Here is a 15,760-nt window from a genome sequence, read left to right as displayed (position 1 = left end):
GGAACATGCAGTTTCTTTCTGATTTTTTGTGGATGAACATGCAGTTTCTTAAATAATGTATCTGTTAGTGTGAGACGATATTAACCCTTTTACCCAAGCATGCAGGTTAGCATTGTTAACTTAGCAAGGCCAATAATCCAATACGACATTCAAGAGCATGGACATGTTTTAAGTGACCTTCATCTATAAGTTTACATCACTGGAATGAGAAATTCCGTAACTATATGTGCCTGACCACCTTGTTCACATTTTGGTGTGTGTGTTATTTCAAATTGAGTAGGAATATCGACAGTCAATCTAGTTCTTTTATAATTCATTACCCAGAATTAACAATCAGTCTTATCCATTTGTCATTGTAATTTGATTTCCTGAATGTTTGAAGTCTGAATGTTCGAGTTCCTTGTTGGTATCAGCGTGACTTTGGAGACAGTTTCAACCTGTGGGAACTGAAAACTAAGGCTGCAGGCCTCTGGGAAGTGGTGTTAAGAGTTGCTCTCATACATGCCATGTAAATTATCCACCTCAACGGCTCAATCCTATTGTTCAGGCCATGTATGACTCTAGTAATAAGATGGGTTTTAGCTTATTCAGTGGCTCAATTGTAGTAAAAACTGCAATTCCATTTGAGAAAATCACTAAGCACGCTCAGCTGATTATATTGGTGCTCTGGTGCACTACCATTTGTTGTTGAATACAGACAATTCGTGTGTGGTTGGTTGTATCGCAATTCATATACTAATTTTAATCCAAGTCCATAGGATTATTCCCATCTTCAGTTTCATCTCTAATTTCCGAACCAGGTCCACCCTGCCGCTTGTGAGGATATTGCATATGGAACTTCAAAGGTCGCTTCAGGTTTCGCTTTAAACCTGCAAACCAGTAAAACGGAAAACAAATTAAGTGCCCATGTGTTAGTGCAAATAGCCTACAGATACATGTGCCTAACCCTTCACGCCAAGTCCTATGAAAGTATGATATGATAAAAAAAAAGTCCTATGAGAGCCAACTTTGAATCAGGTTTACTATCCTATTCATCACAAGGTTTCCCCAAAAGAAAAACAATGTGCAGAAAGAAAAAAAAAACAGGCCAGGAATGAACCAATAACTTTGTCCCGTGCAGTTCTTTCTTTGATTGTAAATAACTTTTATTTCTCTTAATGTGAAAAATGCGTCACTGGCGTATTCCCCAAAAAAAAGGAATGAATCAATCACCTGCAGCTGCTGTAGTGAAATATTGGGAAATGGTAGACTGCGTGTAGGCGTAATCAAAATCGTTGACAATTCTTTCGGCGTCATACACAGATACCTCTTGTAGCCTCTTGTTTGCCATGTCAACGGTGAGCACCAGTGCCTTCTCATCGGAGACGTCAACCTTGCCCATGATGTAAACAATGTGGGCGTCCATCAAGCTGAGTGTTGGATGAGCTAACTGGAGCGTATCCGTTGTCGGGCAACCATCATCCAGCTTGGGCAGGAGGCAGGCGTTCCAAGTGCTGTCGTCAATCGAGACGTCACTGGACTCGATCATGAAGTCCTCACGCCACTCATCGTCCAAACAAGAACTGACTGGCTTGCTCCATGTGGTCAGATCCCAAGTGCAGTAATCGTCATCATCGTCATCGTCCGAATCGTCATCATTTGAATCGAGGAGGTAAAGACTCAGTCTGACAACGGTGAGACGACCATTGACGATAGCAATGTTACGGCAAACACATGAATTGTAGGTCCTGCGGACATCGATGAGCTCTGGTGGCAGCGGCATGTAGTTGCCTCCCACTGGTGTGCTGTTGTCGAGCACGTTGCAGATGACGATGCCCCGCCAGAGATCAACGAAGGCCACTAGTGGTTGTTCATCATCCAGGATGAACACCTTCTCCGTTAAATGGAGAACGGTATCTTTGTCTGGCGCGTTGCGAAGTTGGTCAAGAAGAAGGATGGTGTTGCTCCATTTGCGGTCCATGGAATCGTCTTCGTCGTAGAGGCAGAGCTTGAAGTGGCCAAGATCGAAGCGGCGATCCCGATCGAGCGAGCTAACATAGAAGCGACCGCGGTTGTCATCATCATCGTCATCAGCGCCGCCGGCGGCATGGCGGCGGCGGTCGGGGAGGATGGCAACGTTATCGATGCGACGAAGGTAGTGGTATGGGTTGTAGGGGCTGTATGGGTTGTGGATGAGCTTGAGCGATGGGTGAGAGCTGGCATGGTAGACGAGGTCGTAGATTTGATCGCTATGGACGCGGAGGAAGACGACGTCGGCGTCGACGAACCCGACAGCGGGCTCCTTGGCGAAGAACACGGCGGGGTCGGTGGTAGGGGACCAGGCGCAGATGTAGGAGACGAGCGGCGGCGGCGCGATGCAGAATGTGATCTGGATTTTGCGGCCGTTGCTGAGAACGATGGTGGCGGTGGTGGAGTTCCGGTAGTCGGCGATGTAGGCGCGAACGTCGAGGAGGATCCATGGAAGAGGCCGGTGATCGGCCGCATCCCCGCCGTGGCTGCTGGGTGGGCTGAGAGTGAGGTGTTTGGTTCTTGTAAAGCTGTAGGGGAAGTCGGTAGCCATAGCTGCGGCCTCTCCTCCCGGCGATCATCCGGCCGGGCTTAAAGTAGAGCAGCGTGGAGGATTCGGATTCGGAGTTGGAGTCAGAGAAGATCGAGATCCAAATCGATGTCAGCAATGCAAGTTGGAATCGGAGGGGGAGAAGTAAATCGATTACATCGATCGGAGGTGCTTAAAATCGGATCTGCTTATCTTGAATTGCTATGGGTTGTATTATCGCCGGTAGTGGCTTGTGCTTGACGATAGCCTGATTTCTGGCAAAGGCCACTAGCAATAATCTTCTTTCCTGATCAGATCTGGCGATGGACGACCCAGATCGATCTGTAGCATATGGGTTATGCATAATTGGCGATTACATTTCGTTGGCGAAGGAGGTCAAGTCGTGGCGAACGACCACCCTCAAACTCTATTTTCTGGTTTCAAGAAAATGGAAAGCAGCAATAAAATCATACCAGAACTATGTTGTTGTTCACATTCATTGTGCTAGTACTAGCAGCTTCTTATGGTGTTTTTGTCATTTTGTGTATTCAGTCAGCACCTAGCATAACAATTAACAAGCTCTTGCATATCTAGCGAGAAAGCAAACAGAACTACACATGTGTGGATGTGCCATATTAATAGTTAATACAAGTTAAATTCTACCCAAATGATAATGTGGAGAACAAAACAATTACATTTGCAGCTAATAACAGGAAAGCTCACTTGGAGTTGTGAATTGCAGGTGGTGCTGAGGTTTCTGAAATTCGATTATTGTCGACTGCACTGATGGAAATAGGGTAGCCATAGATTGATGATAAGATGATTGCCCCAGCTTCAGTTCGGTGTTTGATGCTCTACCTGAACCATCTTTAATTATTTTGTGAGGTACATCAGGCATGCATGCCCTACTGTCATTGCTCAAAACTCTTGTAGAACTAGGACCAGGACTACGAGACAAGTTATTTAAGTTTTTCTCCAGAAAGTTTGCATAATCATGTGCCAAATGATTTCTACTGTAAGTTATTCCCATGTTTGCTGTTGAATATGTTCGTTCACTTGGCCTGCTAATAGAGTTCATGTTCATGTCATGGATCATATGATTTGCTAAGTTTATTTTCGAACTCTGCTGTATAGCTGGATTCTTTGAGAAAGCTTCATGTAAACCAACACTCTTTCTATAAAATGTTTCATCTGGCTTATTCACTAGCTTCTCAATAGAAGTGAATCGTCCAACCTCATTGTGGATATCACTGGAATAAACTGGATTGTTTATATGTCCAGTGCTTTTTCCATGTCCACTGAATAGCCCTGTTTTTTCCATGTTATTGTTCGTTGTAAGGAGACTTTTCGTCCAGTATTCTTCTGAAGAATATCTCATATATGCCCATTCTGGCCACTCCCACTTATTGTCAGAAATGGATGCTCCAACCTAGATGTAGACAAGAAGGAAAAAAATTGATATAGAGTGGCTGTTATATTATTGGGACAGGCTGGAAGTGTATGTGTGAAGAAAATGTATTTCAATAAGCTTTCTGTTGTGTGACTAGGAAAAACTATTGGAAAATTTTGATATATGGAGGGAATTTGAAATCCAACAGGTGTGACTAGGTTAATTTGTGTCCCACATGGCTTTGCAGCCTCAATTGAGGTTCACACTAATTGCAGCCTCAATTTTGAAATATTCATCAAAAGAGTTTCCCCCAATGGAAAGCAATAAGTAGAAAAGATAGGACAGGAATTAATTAATCACCTGCAGTAGCTGTAGTGAAATATTGCGAGACTGTAGACCGGTGTAGGCATAACGGAAATCGTTGACGATTCTTTCAGCGTCATACACAGATACCTCTCATAGCCTCTTGTTGGCAATGTCAACAGTGAGCACCAGTGCCTTCTCATCGGAGAGATTGACCTTGCCCATGATGTAAACAACATGGGCATCCATCAAGCTCAGCGTGGGATGAGCCACCCGCAGCCTCGCCATGGCAGGAAGATCGTTCAGCTTCGGCAGGAGCTCAACGTTGTTGCAGGTGGCTTCATCAACCAAGATGTCATTGGAGTCGACCACGAAGTCCTCGCGCCACTCCTCGTCCAAACAAGTGACCGCCTTGCTCCATGTGGATAGATCCCAGGAGCAGCAATTCGTGTCTGAATCAAAGCCAATACGCATCCTGGCCACGGTGAGGCGGCCATTGACGACGGCCATGTCCCGGCAAGCCAATGAGTAATAGGCTCTGTCAAGGTCGATGATCTCTAGCGGCAGCGGCATGTAGCTTCCTGTAGGTTTGCCGCCATCAAGCATGCCATCGTCGCAGATGATGATACCCCGCCAGAGATCAGCAAATGCCACCGATACTCGTCCATCATCTAAAGAAGAAGGAAGAACTACTATCTTCTCAGTGAAATGGAGGACCGTGTCTTTGTCGGGCGGGTTGCGCAACTCGTCAAGAAGAAGGCTCTCCAGCCTCCAGGTGCCATCGATGGAGTCGTAGAGGCAGGATTGGAAGTGACCAAGTCCAGAGGGGTGATCCCGATCAAGAGCGCAGATGTAGAAGCCGCTGTCATCGTCGGCGCTGGCGGAACGGCGGCTGCGGCGGCGGCGGCGGCGGGGGAGGAGGGTAACGTTGTCGAGCTCACGAAGGTACTTGGCGGGGTTGTCAACGAGCTTGAGCGACGGGAAGCAACCGGCCTGGTAGACGAGGTCGTAGTCGTCGTCGTCGTCGCCATTACCATTGATGCGGAGGAAGACGAGGTCGTCGTTGACGATTCCGACGTCGGGCTCCTTGGCGAAGATCCGGGCGGGGTCGGTGTTAGGGGACCAGGCGCAGATGTAGGAGACGAGCGGCGGTGGCGCGACGCAGAAGGTGATCTGGATTTTCATTTTACGGCCGCCGTTGCTGTTGCTGAGGTCGATGGTGGTGGTGGTGGAGTTCCGGCGGTCGGCGATGTAAGCGCGGACGTCGAGGAGGATCCATGGAAGATTCTAGTGATCGGCCGCGTCCCCGTCGTGGCTGGGCGGCTGCAGAGTGAGATGTTTGCTTCTTCTCCGGTCGTCCATAGCTCCCGTCGATCTCTCTCTCTCTCTCTCTCGTCCCTTAAGTAGAGGAATTGGGGTCGGAGTAGAGATCTGAGTCGATCTCAGGCTTCTCAGCAAAATCCTAATCCTAATAATCCTATTCGTATTCGACAAGTTGGAATCGGGAAATCGATCTCATCAGATCAGAGGTATTGAAATCCGAACTGAATTGATCTCAGCTATCTGATCCTCAGTTATGACTGAACCTATTTTCCTCGACAATGCTGATTCTAGTAAAGAAATAATCACTGATTACAAGTGAGACAAAATGTGTAGTATTTTAATATGTAGGGATTTTGAAACTTAAATTTTCTTGATGTCTATGATGAGTTTACCCCTGACTAGTCTAAATGGAGAAAGAGATAATAGATCAATGAAGTTATGGCTATCAATTTTGCAGTCACCACAAAATTTGATTTTTGGAGACCCTGGACATTTTGCTTCAACTCCCTTTTCTGTTGATTACGTTGAGCCATACGACCTGTAGACTGTACAAATAGTACTAGAGTAGGCAGGAAATTCAATTCCTTTGATAATTTTTTTTATCAAGATTCTAAAATATGGCAAGTGTTATTTGTGTTGTCACCTGCCTTACATGGCATAGCTGGCCTATTGTGTGGAGGTTACCCCATTCCTTTGTGCGGCCTTGTAGACCTTGTTTTATAGCATTGTTATTGATGCACTAAAGGTATACTGAGTTACAATCAGATGTTGGTTCTGAGGTTTCTTCCTATCAATCATACTCCAGTATGGAACATGCAGTTTCTTTCTGATTTTTTGTGGATGAACATGCAGTTTCTTAAATAATGTATCTGTTAGTGTGAGACGATATTAACCCTTTTACCCAAGCAGGCAGGTTAGCATTGTTAACTTAGCAAGGCCAATAATCCAATCTGACATTCAAGAGCATGGACATGTTTTAAGTGACCTTCATCTATAAGTTTACATCACTGGAATGAGAAATTCCGTAACTATATGTGCCTGACCACCTTGTTCACATTTTGGTGTGTGTTATTTCAAATTGAGTAGGAATATCGACAGTCAATCTAGTTCTTTTATAATTCATTACCCAGAATTAACAATCAGTCTTATCCATTTGTCATTGTAATTTGATTTCCTGAATGTTTGAAGTCTGAATGTTCGAGTTCCTTGTTGGTATCAGCGTGACTTTGGAGACAGTTTCAACCTGTGGGAACTGAAAACTAAGGCTGCAGGCCTCTGGGAAGTGGTGTTAAGAGTTGCTCTCATACATGCCATGTAAATTATCCACCTCAACGGCTCAATCCTATTGTTCAGGCCATGTATGACTCTAGTAATAAGATGGGTTTTAGCTTATTCAGTGGCTCAATTGTAGTAAAAACTGCAATTCCATTTGAGAAAATCACTAAGCACGCTCAGCTGATTATATTGGTGCTCTGGTGCACTACCATTTGTTGTTGAATACAGACAATTCGTGTGTGGTTGGTTGTATCGCAATTCATATACTAATTTTAATCCAAGTCCATAGGATTATTCCCATCTTCAGTTTCATCTCTAATTTCCGAACCAGGTCCACCCTGCCGCTTGTGAGGATATTGCATATGGAACTTCAAAGGTCGCTTCAGGTTTCGCTTTAAACCTGCAAACCAGTAAAACGGAAAACAAATTAAGTGCCCATGTGTTAGTGCAAATAGCCTACAGATACATGTGCCTAACCCTTCACGCCAAGTCCTATGAAAGTATGATATGATAAAAAAAAAAGTCCTATGAGAGCCAACTTTGAATCAGGTTTACTATCCTATTCATCACAAGGTTTCCCCAAAAGAAAAACAATGTGCAGAAAGAAAAAAAAAACAGGCCAGGAATGAACCAATAACTTTGTCCCGTGCTGTTCTTTCTTTGATTGTAAATAACTTTTATTTCTCTTAATGTGAAAAATGCGTCATTGGCGTATTCCCCAAAAAAAAGGAATGAATCAATCACCTGCAGCTGCTGTAGTGAAATATTGGGAAATGGTAGACTGTGTGTAGGCGTAATCAAAATCGTTGACAATTCTTTCGGCGTCATACACAGATACCTCTTGTAGCCTCTTGTTTGCCATGTCAACGGTGAGCACCAGTGCCTTCTCATCGGAGACGTCAACCTTGCCCATGATGTAAACAATGTGGGCGTCCATCAAGCTGAGTGTTGGATGAGCTAACTGGAGCGTATCCGTTGTCGGGCAACCATCATCCAGCTTGGGCAGGAGGCAGGCGTTCCAAGTGCTGTCGTCAATCGAGACGTCACTGGACTCGATCATGAAGTCCTCACGCCACTCATCGTCCAAACGCAGCAATCGTGGTCATCATCATCGTCTGAATCATCATCTGAATCGAGGTAAAGGCACAGCCTGACAACGGTGAGACGGCCATTGACGATAGCAATGTCACGGGAAATGGATGAAGTGTAGGTGTTGTGGATGTTGAAGATCTCGGATGGCATCGGCATGTAGCTGCTTTCCCCAGGTGTGCTGCTGTTGTCGAGCACGTTGCAGATGACCATGCCCCGCCAGGGATCAACGAAGGCCACTAGTGGTTGTTCATCATCCAGGATAAGTACCTTCTCTGTTAAATGGAGCACGATATCTTTGTCTGCCGCATTGCGGAGTTGGTCAAGAAGAAGGATGTTGTTGCTCCATTTGCAATCCATGGAATCGTCTTCGTCGTAGAGGCAAAGCTTGAAGTGGCCAATATCGAAGCGGCGATCCCGATCGAGCGAGCTAACATAGAAGTGACCGTTGTTGTTGTCATCATCATCAGCGCCGGCGGCATGGCGGCGGTCAGGGAGGATGACAACGTTGTCGATACGACGAAGGTATTCGTATGGGTTGTAGGGGTTGTGGATGAGCTTGAGAGATGGGCGAGAGCTGGCATGGTAGATGAGATCGTAGATTTGATCGCTATGGACGCGGAGGAAGACGAGGTTGTCGTTGACGAACCCGACGGCGGGCTCCTTGGCGAAGAACACGGCGGGGTCGGTGGCAGGGGACCAGGCGCAGATGTAGGAGACGAGCGGCGGCGGCGCGATGCAGAATGTGATCTGGATTTTGCGGCCGTTGCTGAGGAAGATGGTGGCGGTGGTGGAGTTCCGGCGGTTGGCGATGTAGGCGCGGACGTCGAGGAGGATCCATGGAAGGGGCCCGTGATCGGCCGCATCCCCGCCCTGGCTGCTGGGCGGGCAGAGAGTGAGGTGCTTGGTTCTTGTAAAGCTGTAGGGGAAGGCGGTAGCCATGGCTGCGACCTCTCCTCCCGCCGGCGATCGTCCGGCCGGGCTTAAAGTAGAGCAGCGTGGAGGATTCGGAGTCGGAGAAGATCGATATCCGAATCGATGTCAGCAATGCAAGTTGGAGTCGGAGGGGAGAAGTAAATCGGATCGGCGGAAGATGGTTTGGATAGAATCGGATTGCCGGTGGCCGATCGACGCGCCCTCGCTTCGACGACGAACTCGTCCTGATCCAGCGCCGGCAACGGAGCCCCCCCCCCCCCCCCCCCCCCACCACACACACAAACTTCGCGTACGGACATTTTTGTGATTTTGCGCTCTGGTTCATGCGGTTTGTTTGCTGTGAAAGATTCGCAGGAAGTTGAGGCTAAGGAGATGGAATCGGTGAAGAAATTCTTGGAGGAGAGGGAGGTTGATGACGAACGAGCCGATCAGTTCTTGAAAGCAGGTGAGGTCTTGTCAGTTCGTCAGAGATACATTTATAATTCTTAGATGAAACACTCAGCATATTTTCAGTCTTAACTGACTGAGTTTGAGCTTGAGCCATAATGCAACCAATTGACTGAACCTACTTGCCTTTGCCTGACATTTGCTTGTAGTAGCAAATAAGAGGCTAGGAAGTAAGAAATAATCATTGAAATAGAAAAAAAAAGGTGCAATGATTTAATAACTGACAGGAAAATTTTGATATATAGAGGCAAGAGCAATTTTACGGTCCTTGAGGAGGTACCATGATGTACCATTTTTTCTATTATAAATTTGGTACCTAGGTAATACAAGGTACCATGAGGTACCAAATTTTACACTAAATTTTTGGTACCTCCTCAAGGACCATAGAATTGCTTGTAGAGGCAATCTGAAATGCAATATGCAGTTGCGTTTGACTGCCTGACTGGATTAAATTTGTGTCCCATATAGCTTGCATTTCTCATGAAACCTACAATTTGTCTAGAACTGTACACTATAACTTGCTTGGACGCTCACCGAAGGCTTTCATATCAGCAATCACAACTTTAAATCAGGTTTACTATCTTATTCAACACAAGATTTCTCCAAAAGAAAAGCAATAAGTAGGAATAAAAAACAGGCCAGGGATTAATCAATCACCTGCAGATGTAGTGAAATATTGGGAGATGGTAGACTGTTTGTAGCTGCAACCGTTATCATCGTAGACGATCCTTTCAGCGTCACGCAGAGATACCCCTTGCAGCCTCTTGTTGGCCATGTCAACAGTGAGCACCACCGTCTTCTCGCCGGAGAGATTGACCTTGCCCATGATGTAAACGACATGCGAATCCATCAAGCTGAGCATGGGACGAGCTATCCGCAGCTTATCCATGGCAGGGAGATCATTCAGCTTCGGCAGGAGCTCGACGTTGTTGCAGGTGGCTTCATCAACCAAGATGTCGTCGGAGTCGATCACGAAGTCCTCGCGCCACTCCTCGTCCAAACAAGCAGTGACCGCCTTCTTGCTCCATGTGGTCAGATCCCAAGAGAGACAGCCTGAATCGAGCCAACTACGCAGCCTGACAACGGTGAGACGGCCATTGACGACGGCGATGTCCCGGTAAATCAATCCGTTGTTGATCATGTCGAGATTGATGATATCCTGCGGCAGCGGCACATAGCTGCTTCCCTCGTGTTTGGTGCCATCGTTGACATTGCAGATGACCATGCCTCGCCACAGATCAACGAAGGCCACTACCTGTTCATCGTGCAGAGTAATCACCTTCTCCGTGTAATGGAAAACGGTGTCTTTGTCCTGCGGATTGCGCAGCTGGTCGAGACGAAGGGTCTCCTGGCTCCATTCGCCATCGATGGAGTCGTAGAGGCAGAGCTTGAAGTGGCCACGTTGTCCAGGTAACCCATACCATAGCTCCTGATCAAGACTGCAGACATAGAAGCCGGTGGAGTCGTCGTCGTGGTCATCACCGGCACCGGCACGGCGGCGGGAGAGGATGGCAATGCTGCCGAGCTCACTAAGGTAATGACAGCGATGGAAGGGGCGGTCGGGGTGCCGGACAAGCGAGAGCGAAGGGCGGCGGCCGCCGGCGTGGTAGACCAGGTGGTAGACTTGATCGCTGTGGACTCGGAGGAAGACGAGGTCGGCGTTGACGCAGGCGACGACGGGTTCCTTGGCGAAGACGATGGCGGGGTCGGCGGTGGGGGACCAGGCGCAGATGTAGGAAACGAGCGGCGGCGGCGCGGCGCAGATGGTGATCTGGAGCTTGCGGCCGCTGGTGAGATCGATGGTGGCGGTGGTGGCGTTCTGGCGGTCGGCGATGTAGGCGCGGACGTCGAGGATGATCCATGGGTGAGCGTCGGGAGGGTGGCCGTGGGTGGGTGGGCGCTCGGTGAGATGCTTGGTTTTAGTCCAACGGTAGGGGAAGACGGTAGCCATGGCCGGCGATCTGCACACAAGTTTATCCGTTTTAGATAGAAAAACTATCTATGTGTGAAGATGAATAGAAGGTATGATATTAGAGTCAGGTTTCCGATTATGAAAGAGAAAAAAAAATAAAGATGTAGCCAAACTAAATCCTATTTGGACTCTAAGTCGGAGCCCGTACGTCTAGTTCATGCGGTTTGTGAATCCTATCTATCTTCTGAAAATGAAATTGTTTAGCTAGACATTACTACAGTATATCTGTCTATCAGCTGTTATCAATACATGCATGCATGCGTATAGGTTTTGCATTAGGAGGACTCCTATTTTCATCAATCAAATAATATGTGAGATTAAAATTGCTTCAACACATTAGAACGCACATGCATTTTCTCTAATATTTTCAACATAAAAAACTATTAATATATATTTAATGCTAGATTTAGTTAAACTAATTTGGTGCTATAAATATTGCTATTTTTTTCTATAAATTTGATCAAACTTCTAGTAAGTTTGACTTAAGAAATCAAAACGACTTATAATTAAAAAACGGAGGGACGTTTCATATTATAAGTCATTTTGATTTTATAGAGAACTATAATAATATTTTCAACACAAAGCAAACATATAATTAAAATATTTTTGATATTATATTTAATGAAACTAATTTAATTTGTATATTCATAGTTTTATAATGTCTTATCTGATATTATATATATTGCTATATTATGGGATGAAAGCAGTATCCAGCATTCCAGCAAATGGTTTTCAGCTTTGTGGCTCAACGCTCTTATCAAAAGTTAAAAACTGGTATTATTCCGTTCAAGAAAATCACTGAACTCACTCACAGTTATCTGATTACGTTGGCATTTCTTTGTGGAATACATACAATCGTGAATGCTGGACGATTGGATTGCAGTTTCTTGCCTACGCATATATCTGTTCAACAATCGATCTTCGTGTTTTGAATTGATGAATTGTTGTATCTTCGTCTCCCTTATTTTTTTTTTACTTCCTCTATTTTATATTATAAGTCGTTTGGCTTTTTTCTAACGAAACTTCTTTCATTTTATCAAGTTTATAGAAAAATATAATAGTGTTTTCAATAAAAAAACAAACACATTTGATGTTAGGTTTAATAAAATTAATTTGATATTTTAGATGTTGCTAAATTTTTCTTTAAACTTGGTCAAGCTTCATAAAATTTAAATATGAAAAAAAAAGGTAAACAAATATGAAACAGAGGGATCACTTGCTCTTTAATTTACATGATAGTAGCGGATACTCCGGTAAACGTGATGTCTCCCCGACCAACCATTGGATCAGTCGTTGAACGGCTGAGATCAACATGTTAGGCGAAGAAGCTTCTTGGCCTCGTGGCGAACGGGCCCACTTGCAGCTGCAGATTCAACACAACGGCTAGTTCCTCCTCCCTTCTCCCCAACCGTTGGGCCGTAGCCCAACAAAACCCGTTCCCCTTCACTCTCTCACCACCACCATCTGTCCATCTCCCATTCTCCCTCTCTCTCTCACGCTCCCTTCCTCGTCTCGCCTCGCCTGAGCCCACCGGAGCAGCAGCAGCAGCAGCAGCAGCTCGCCGCCGACGAGTCGTTGACGATGGGGTACACGTACACGCCGACGTACTACTCGGGCCTGCACGACACCATCGCGTCGCTGTGCAAGTCCATCCTCCCCTTCGGCGGCTTCAGGTCCGGCCGCCGCCTCACCGCCGACCAGGCCGCGGCGAGGCGCCACGCCGACGCGCTCAAGTGGCAGCAGGAATCGTTCCACCGCATCCTCCACCTCACCGCGCTCCACCGCGAGGGCATCGTCCCGACCTCCGACGTCGAAGCCTTCCGCGCCGACATGCTCGCCACCCTCGCCGCCGCCCCGCCCCCGCCCGCGCACCCCGACCAGCCCGCCATCCTCCGCGACAAGCTCCTCTTCCTCCAGGTACTACCCACCCACATCGCCTTCTTCTTCTACCTCCCTCCAATCCGAGCGAGCAATTGATCGAACGCTTCTCCCTTCTCCTTATGCAGGAGCTCTTGTACGCCAAGTGCATCTCGCCGGCGGAGTACAACTCCACCAAGAGCCCACTCGTGCAGCGCCTCGCGGCGTTCGGCGTCGTCGTCGACTGCCCCGACGCGGACGTCGGCGATGGCGCCGCGGCTTCAGCGGCGGCGGCGGCAGCAGCCTCGTCGTCGTCCGTGGAGGAGTGGTCGGAGATCGATCTCCAGGACCCGCCCCCCGCCGCGGCGGCCTCCGACAAGCCGAAGCACAAGGCCTTCGTCCCGCCATGGAAGAGCAGAGGCAAGAAGGAGCAGGACGCATCGAGGCCACCGTTGGCCCCCGTCGACCAGAACAACAGCAAGAACGCCTCATCCGTCCTCATGGCCGAGAGCTCGCCGTCTGAAGCCATGCCCTCCGCCAAGACCGAGAAGGGGAAGAGGAGGCACCTGACGGCGATGTTCCACAACGGCGGGAATGGCAGCGAGAACAAGGAGCCCGCGGTGGCGTCCATGGAAGGCGCAGATCAGGAGAAGGATACCTCGAAGAGCAAGAAGAAGAGTTCGTGGGGGTTCGATGGTCTCAAGAAGTGGAAGAAGGCAAGCAACGAGGACGCGACGGCCGGCGGTGAGCGGCCGGAGCACGCTGCGCCGCGGTCTTCGTACAGTGAGTGCCGGCTTGAGGCGAGCCTGGCTGTTGCCAAGGATGCAAAGAGAGCCAAGAAGAAGCTGAATACGGCCACCGGCGACGATGATTTTGCTTCCGATTTGGCGAATGATAAGGTATTGCAAAGTGGTTGATCTTTCCACCGTGTTTAGTTTCAGTTAACAGATTATGCAGGTGCACATTGTTTGGGAGTATCAGAATTAGTGGACTGAACTGAGCTTTTTGTATCTGAACTTACTGAAGGTTTTGGTGGAGAATACAAAGAAAGAGCTTTCAAGGATTCAGGCTGAGTTGTCATCCACCAACCGAAACTTGAACTTTTCGTAGGTTTCAATCTGTCTGTTTGCCAGTGAATTTTTCGATCAATTACTGTTGTTTGAAGTGTGTAAAATGTATGTTCTGGCATCATTGTAGGGATCAGCAAATTGAGGCTATCTCAACAAGGCTTCCAGTGGACAAATCTGACCTCAAGACCTTCTTCCCAAAGTACTGAAAACTTCACAATTCAGTCATCATTCAGATTTAACAGACATTGTTCAGAAATTCGGATATGATAGTATCTGTTTTTGCAGGGCATGGTGCGATGAACACGGAGACAACGTGATCAACGTGGCGAAGAAAGAGTTCAAGGAGCACGTCGAAGAGATGGGGAAGCAGAGGGACATCACCGGCGGTGATGGCTGGGTTGCTTTCGGAGACAGCCATGACGAAAATTTCAACCCGAGAGCATTCTCTCAGCATCAGGTTCATGACAGCCTTAGCAGCAGTCAACATTTCACAAACCCTTTCTATCACGAGAAGAATCCTTTCTTGAATCCAAGCTATGATTGATACTGCAAGTGAATGTAATTGGTCTTTTGTGTTGGAAATTTCTGTGATGTTGTACTTTAAGGTTCAATTGTTATAATGGACCTAGGTTGTGTATTATGAATTTTCCATGAATTATGAAGCTTTGCACCCTGGCAGGATCATGAGAGCCTTGTAGGTCCTCAATCTTCATGCAAGGACAGTTGCTAGAAGCAGGTTTCTATATGCATAGTTTCAGTCTTGAAAATAAGCAGCTTAATTAATATTCACGTTTAAGAATTAAGACCAGCAAAAATGTTGCTAGAAGGAGGTGAGAAATTGAGACTTGGCATCGATCTGGCACCTGGGCCACCTCATGGAGATTCAAATTAGCGAAAGTACTGCAAAGCAGAATGCATCAGAACGATGAACAAGGTGTGACAAAGGTCCGAGGGTCTTCTGGCTAGCACCATATGGCGTGGCCTTAAGTGGCTCCTAGTGCTGGTCGTTTAGTGTTTACCTGTCACATTAAGTTAAAAAGTATGTGCCACAAGTAAAAGCCTCTTTGGCCAGTGGGCAAGAAAAGTGTTTCAATCGAATAGGGGATGATGTTTGTCTCCTGCTACAAGCCTATAGCATTATAATGTGTGGGCTAGCTAACCTGGGTTCAAGCTTTACTCCTCTTTTAATAAACTAACATGGTGGCATGTGTAGATTGTGCAACTAGCATCGTTATATTTTCTCATAGAGTAAATTGCACCCACGGTACAACACTTGGCAGGTGGGTGCGATACAGTGCAAAAACTTGAGAATTGAACATCGGAATGCAACAACTTGATAAGTGGGTGCGTTCTAGTACAGGAACTTGACAATTTAGTATTTTGGTATATCAACTTGGCTAAGCATATGCTGGGTGAGTTTTTTTTCACGATGTCAATATGCCATTACATAGTAATCCTACGGATATTATCTTATAATATTGAATTTAATCTTCAAAAATTATACTGCATATACAATTTACATCCAATTACCTTTAAGAATCTTTTTTTCTTCACCTTCTCAA

General features: G+C 46.7%; 3 protein-coding genes and 2 pseudogenes across 4 annotated transcripts; 1 reads left to right on the top strand and 4 right to left on the bottom strand.

The window, feature by feature from the left end:
* Positions 1–741: 741 nt before the first annotated feature.
* On the bottom strand, positions 742–2,560 carry LOC127784016 (uncharacterized). The gene is made up of 2 exons (XM_052311192.1): positions 1,213–2,560; positions 742–869 (listed from the first exon to the last, which is right to left on the bottom strand). The coding sequence occupies exons 1-2, from the start codon at positions 2,558–2,560 to the stop codon at positions 742–744; spliced, it is 1,476 nt and encodes a 491-aa protein (XP_052167152.1).
* A 1,718-nt stretch (positions 2,561–4,278) lies between these two features.
* On the bottom strand, positions 4,279–5,591 carry LOC127783845 (uncharacterized; annotated as a pseudogene).
* Positions 5,592–7,099: 1,508 nt separating this feature from the next.
* On the bottom strand, positions 7,100–8,858 carry LOC127784049 (uncharacterized; annotated as a pseudogene).
* Positions 8,859–9,948: 1,090 nt separating this feature from the next.
* On the bottom strand, positions 9,949–11,250 carry LOC127783843 (uncharacterized). Its single transcript, XM_052310994.1, has one exon. The coding sequence runs from the start codon at positions 11,248–11,250 to the stop codon at positions 9,949–9,951; it is 1,302 nt and encodes a 433-aa protein (XP_052166954.1).
* A 1,483-nt stretch (positions 11,251–12,733) lies between these two features.
* Positions 12,734–14,870, top strand: LOC127784056 (uncharacterized). Of its 2 annotated transcripts, none has more exons than XR_008019434.1 (5): positions 12,734–13,188; positions 13,278–14,027; positions 14,155–14,238; positions 14,326–14,397; positions 14,484–14,524. XR_008019434.1 is itself a non-coding variant. In XM_052311234.1 (5 exons), exons 1-5 carry the CDS (start codon positions 12,853–12,855, stop codon positions 14,740–14,742), a joined length of 1,497 nt encoding a protein of 498 aa, XP_052167194.1. In that variant the 5' UTR covers positions 12,734–12,852; the 3' UTR covers positions 14,743–14,870. The 2 variants fall into 2 exon arrangements, 1 of the variants encoding a protein (XP_052167194.1); XM_052311234.1 differs by having other exon boundaries at positions 14,155–14,234; positions 14,484–14,870.
* The last annotated feature ends 890 nt before the right edge of the window (positions 14,871–15,760 follow it).

Source organism: Oryza glaberrima, chromosome 9 (genome assembly GCF_000147395.1).
Source record: "Oryza glaberrima chromosome 9, OglaRS2, whole genome shotgun sequence".
In the NCBI taxonomy this organism is placed as follows: domain Eukaryota; kingdom Viridiplantae; phylum Streptophyta; class Magnoliopsida; order Poales; family Poaceae; genus Oryza; species Oryza glaberrima.
This window is presented reverse-complemented; position numbering and strand designations above follow the sequence as displayed.

Excerpts from the sequence above, each read along its gene's own strand:
- LOC127783843 (XM_052310994.1), bottom strand. The coding sequence starts at position 11,250 with ATGGCTACCGTCTTCCCCTACCGTTGGACTAAAACCAAGCATCTCACC.
- LOC127784056 (XM_052311234.1), top strand. The coding sequence starts at position 12,853 with ATGGGGTACACGTACACGCCGACGTACTACTCGGGCCTGCACGACACC. Across the intron at positions 14,028-14,154 it reads CCGATTTGGCGAATGATAAG|GTTTTGGTGGAGAATACAAA; the intron begins GTATTGCAAAGT and ends AACTTACTGAAG. Across the intron at positions 14,235-14,325 it reads AACCGAAACTTGAACTTTTC|GGATCAGCAAATTGAGGCTA; the intron begins GTAGGTTTCAAT and ends GCATCATTGTAG.
- LOC127784016 (XM_052311192.1), bottom strand. The coding sequence starts at position 2,560 with ATGGCTACCGACTTCCCCTACAGCTTTACAAGAACCAAACACCTCACT. Across the intron at positions 870-1,212 it reads TTTCACTACAGCAGCTGCAG|GTTTAAAGCGAAACCTGAAG; the intron begins GTGATTGATTCA and ends ACTGGTTTGCAG.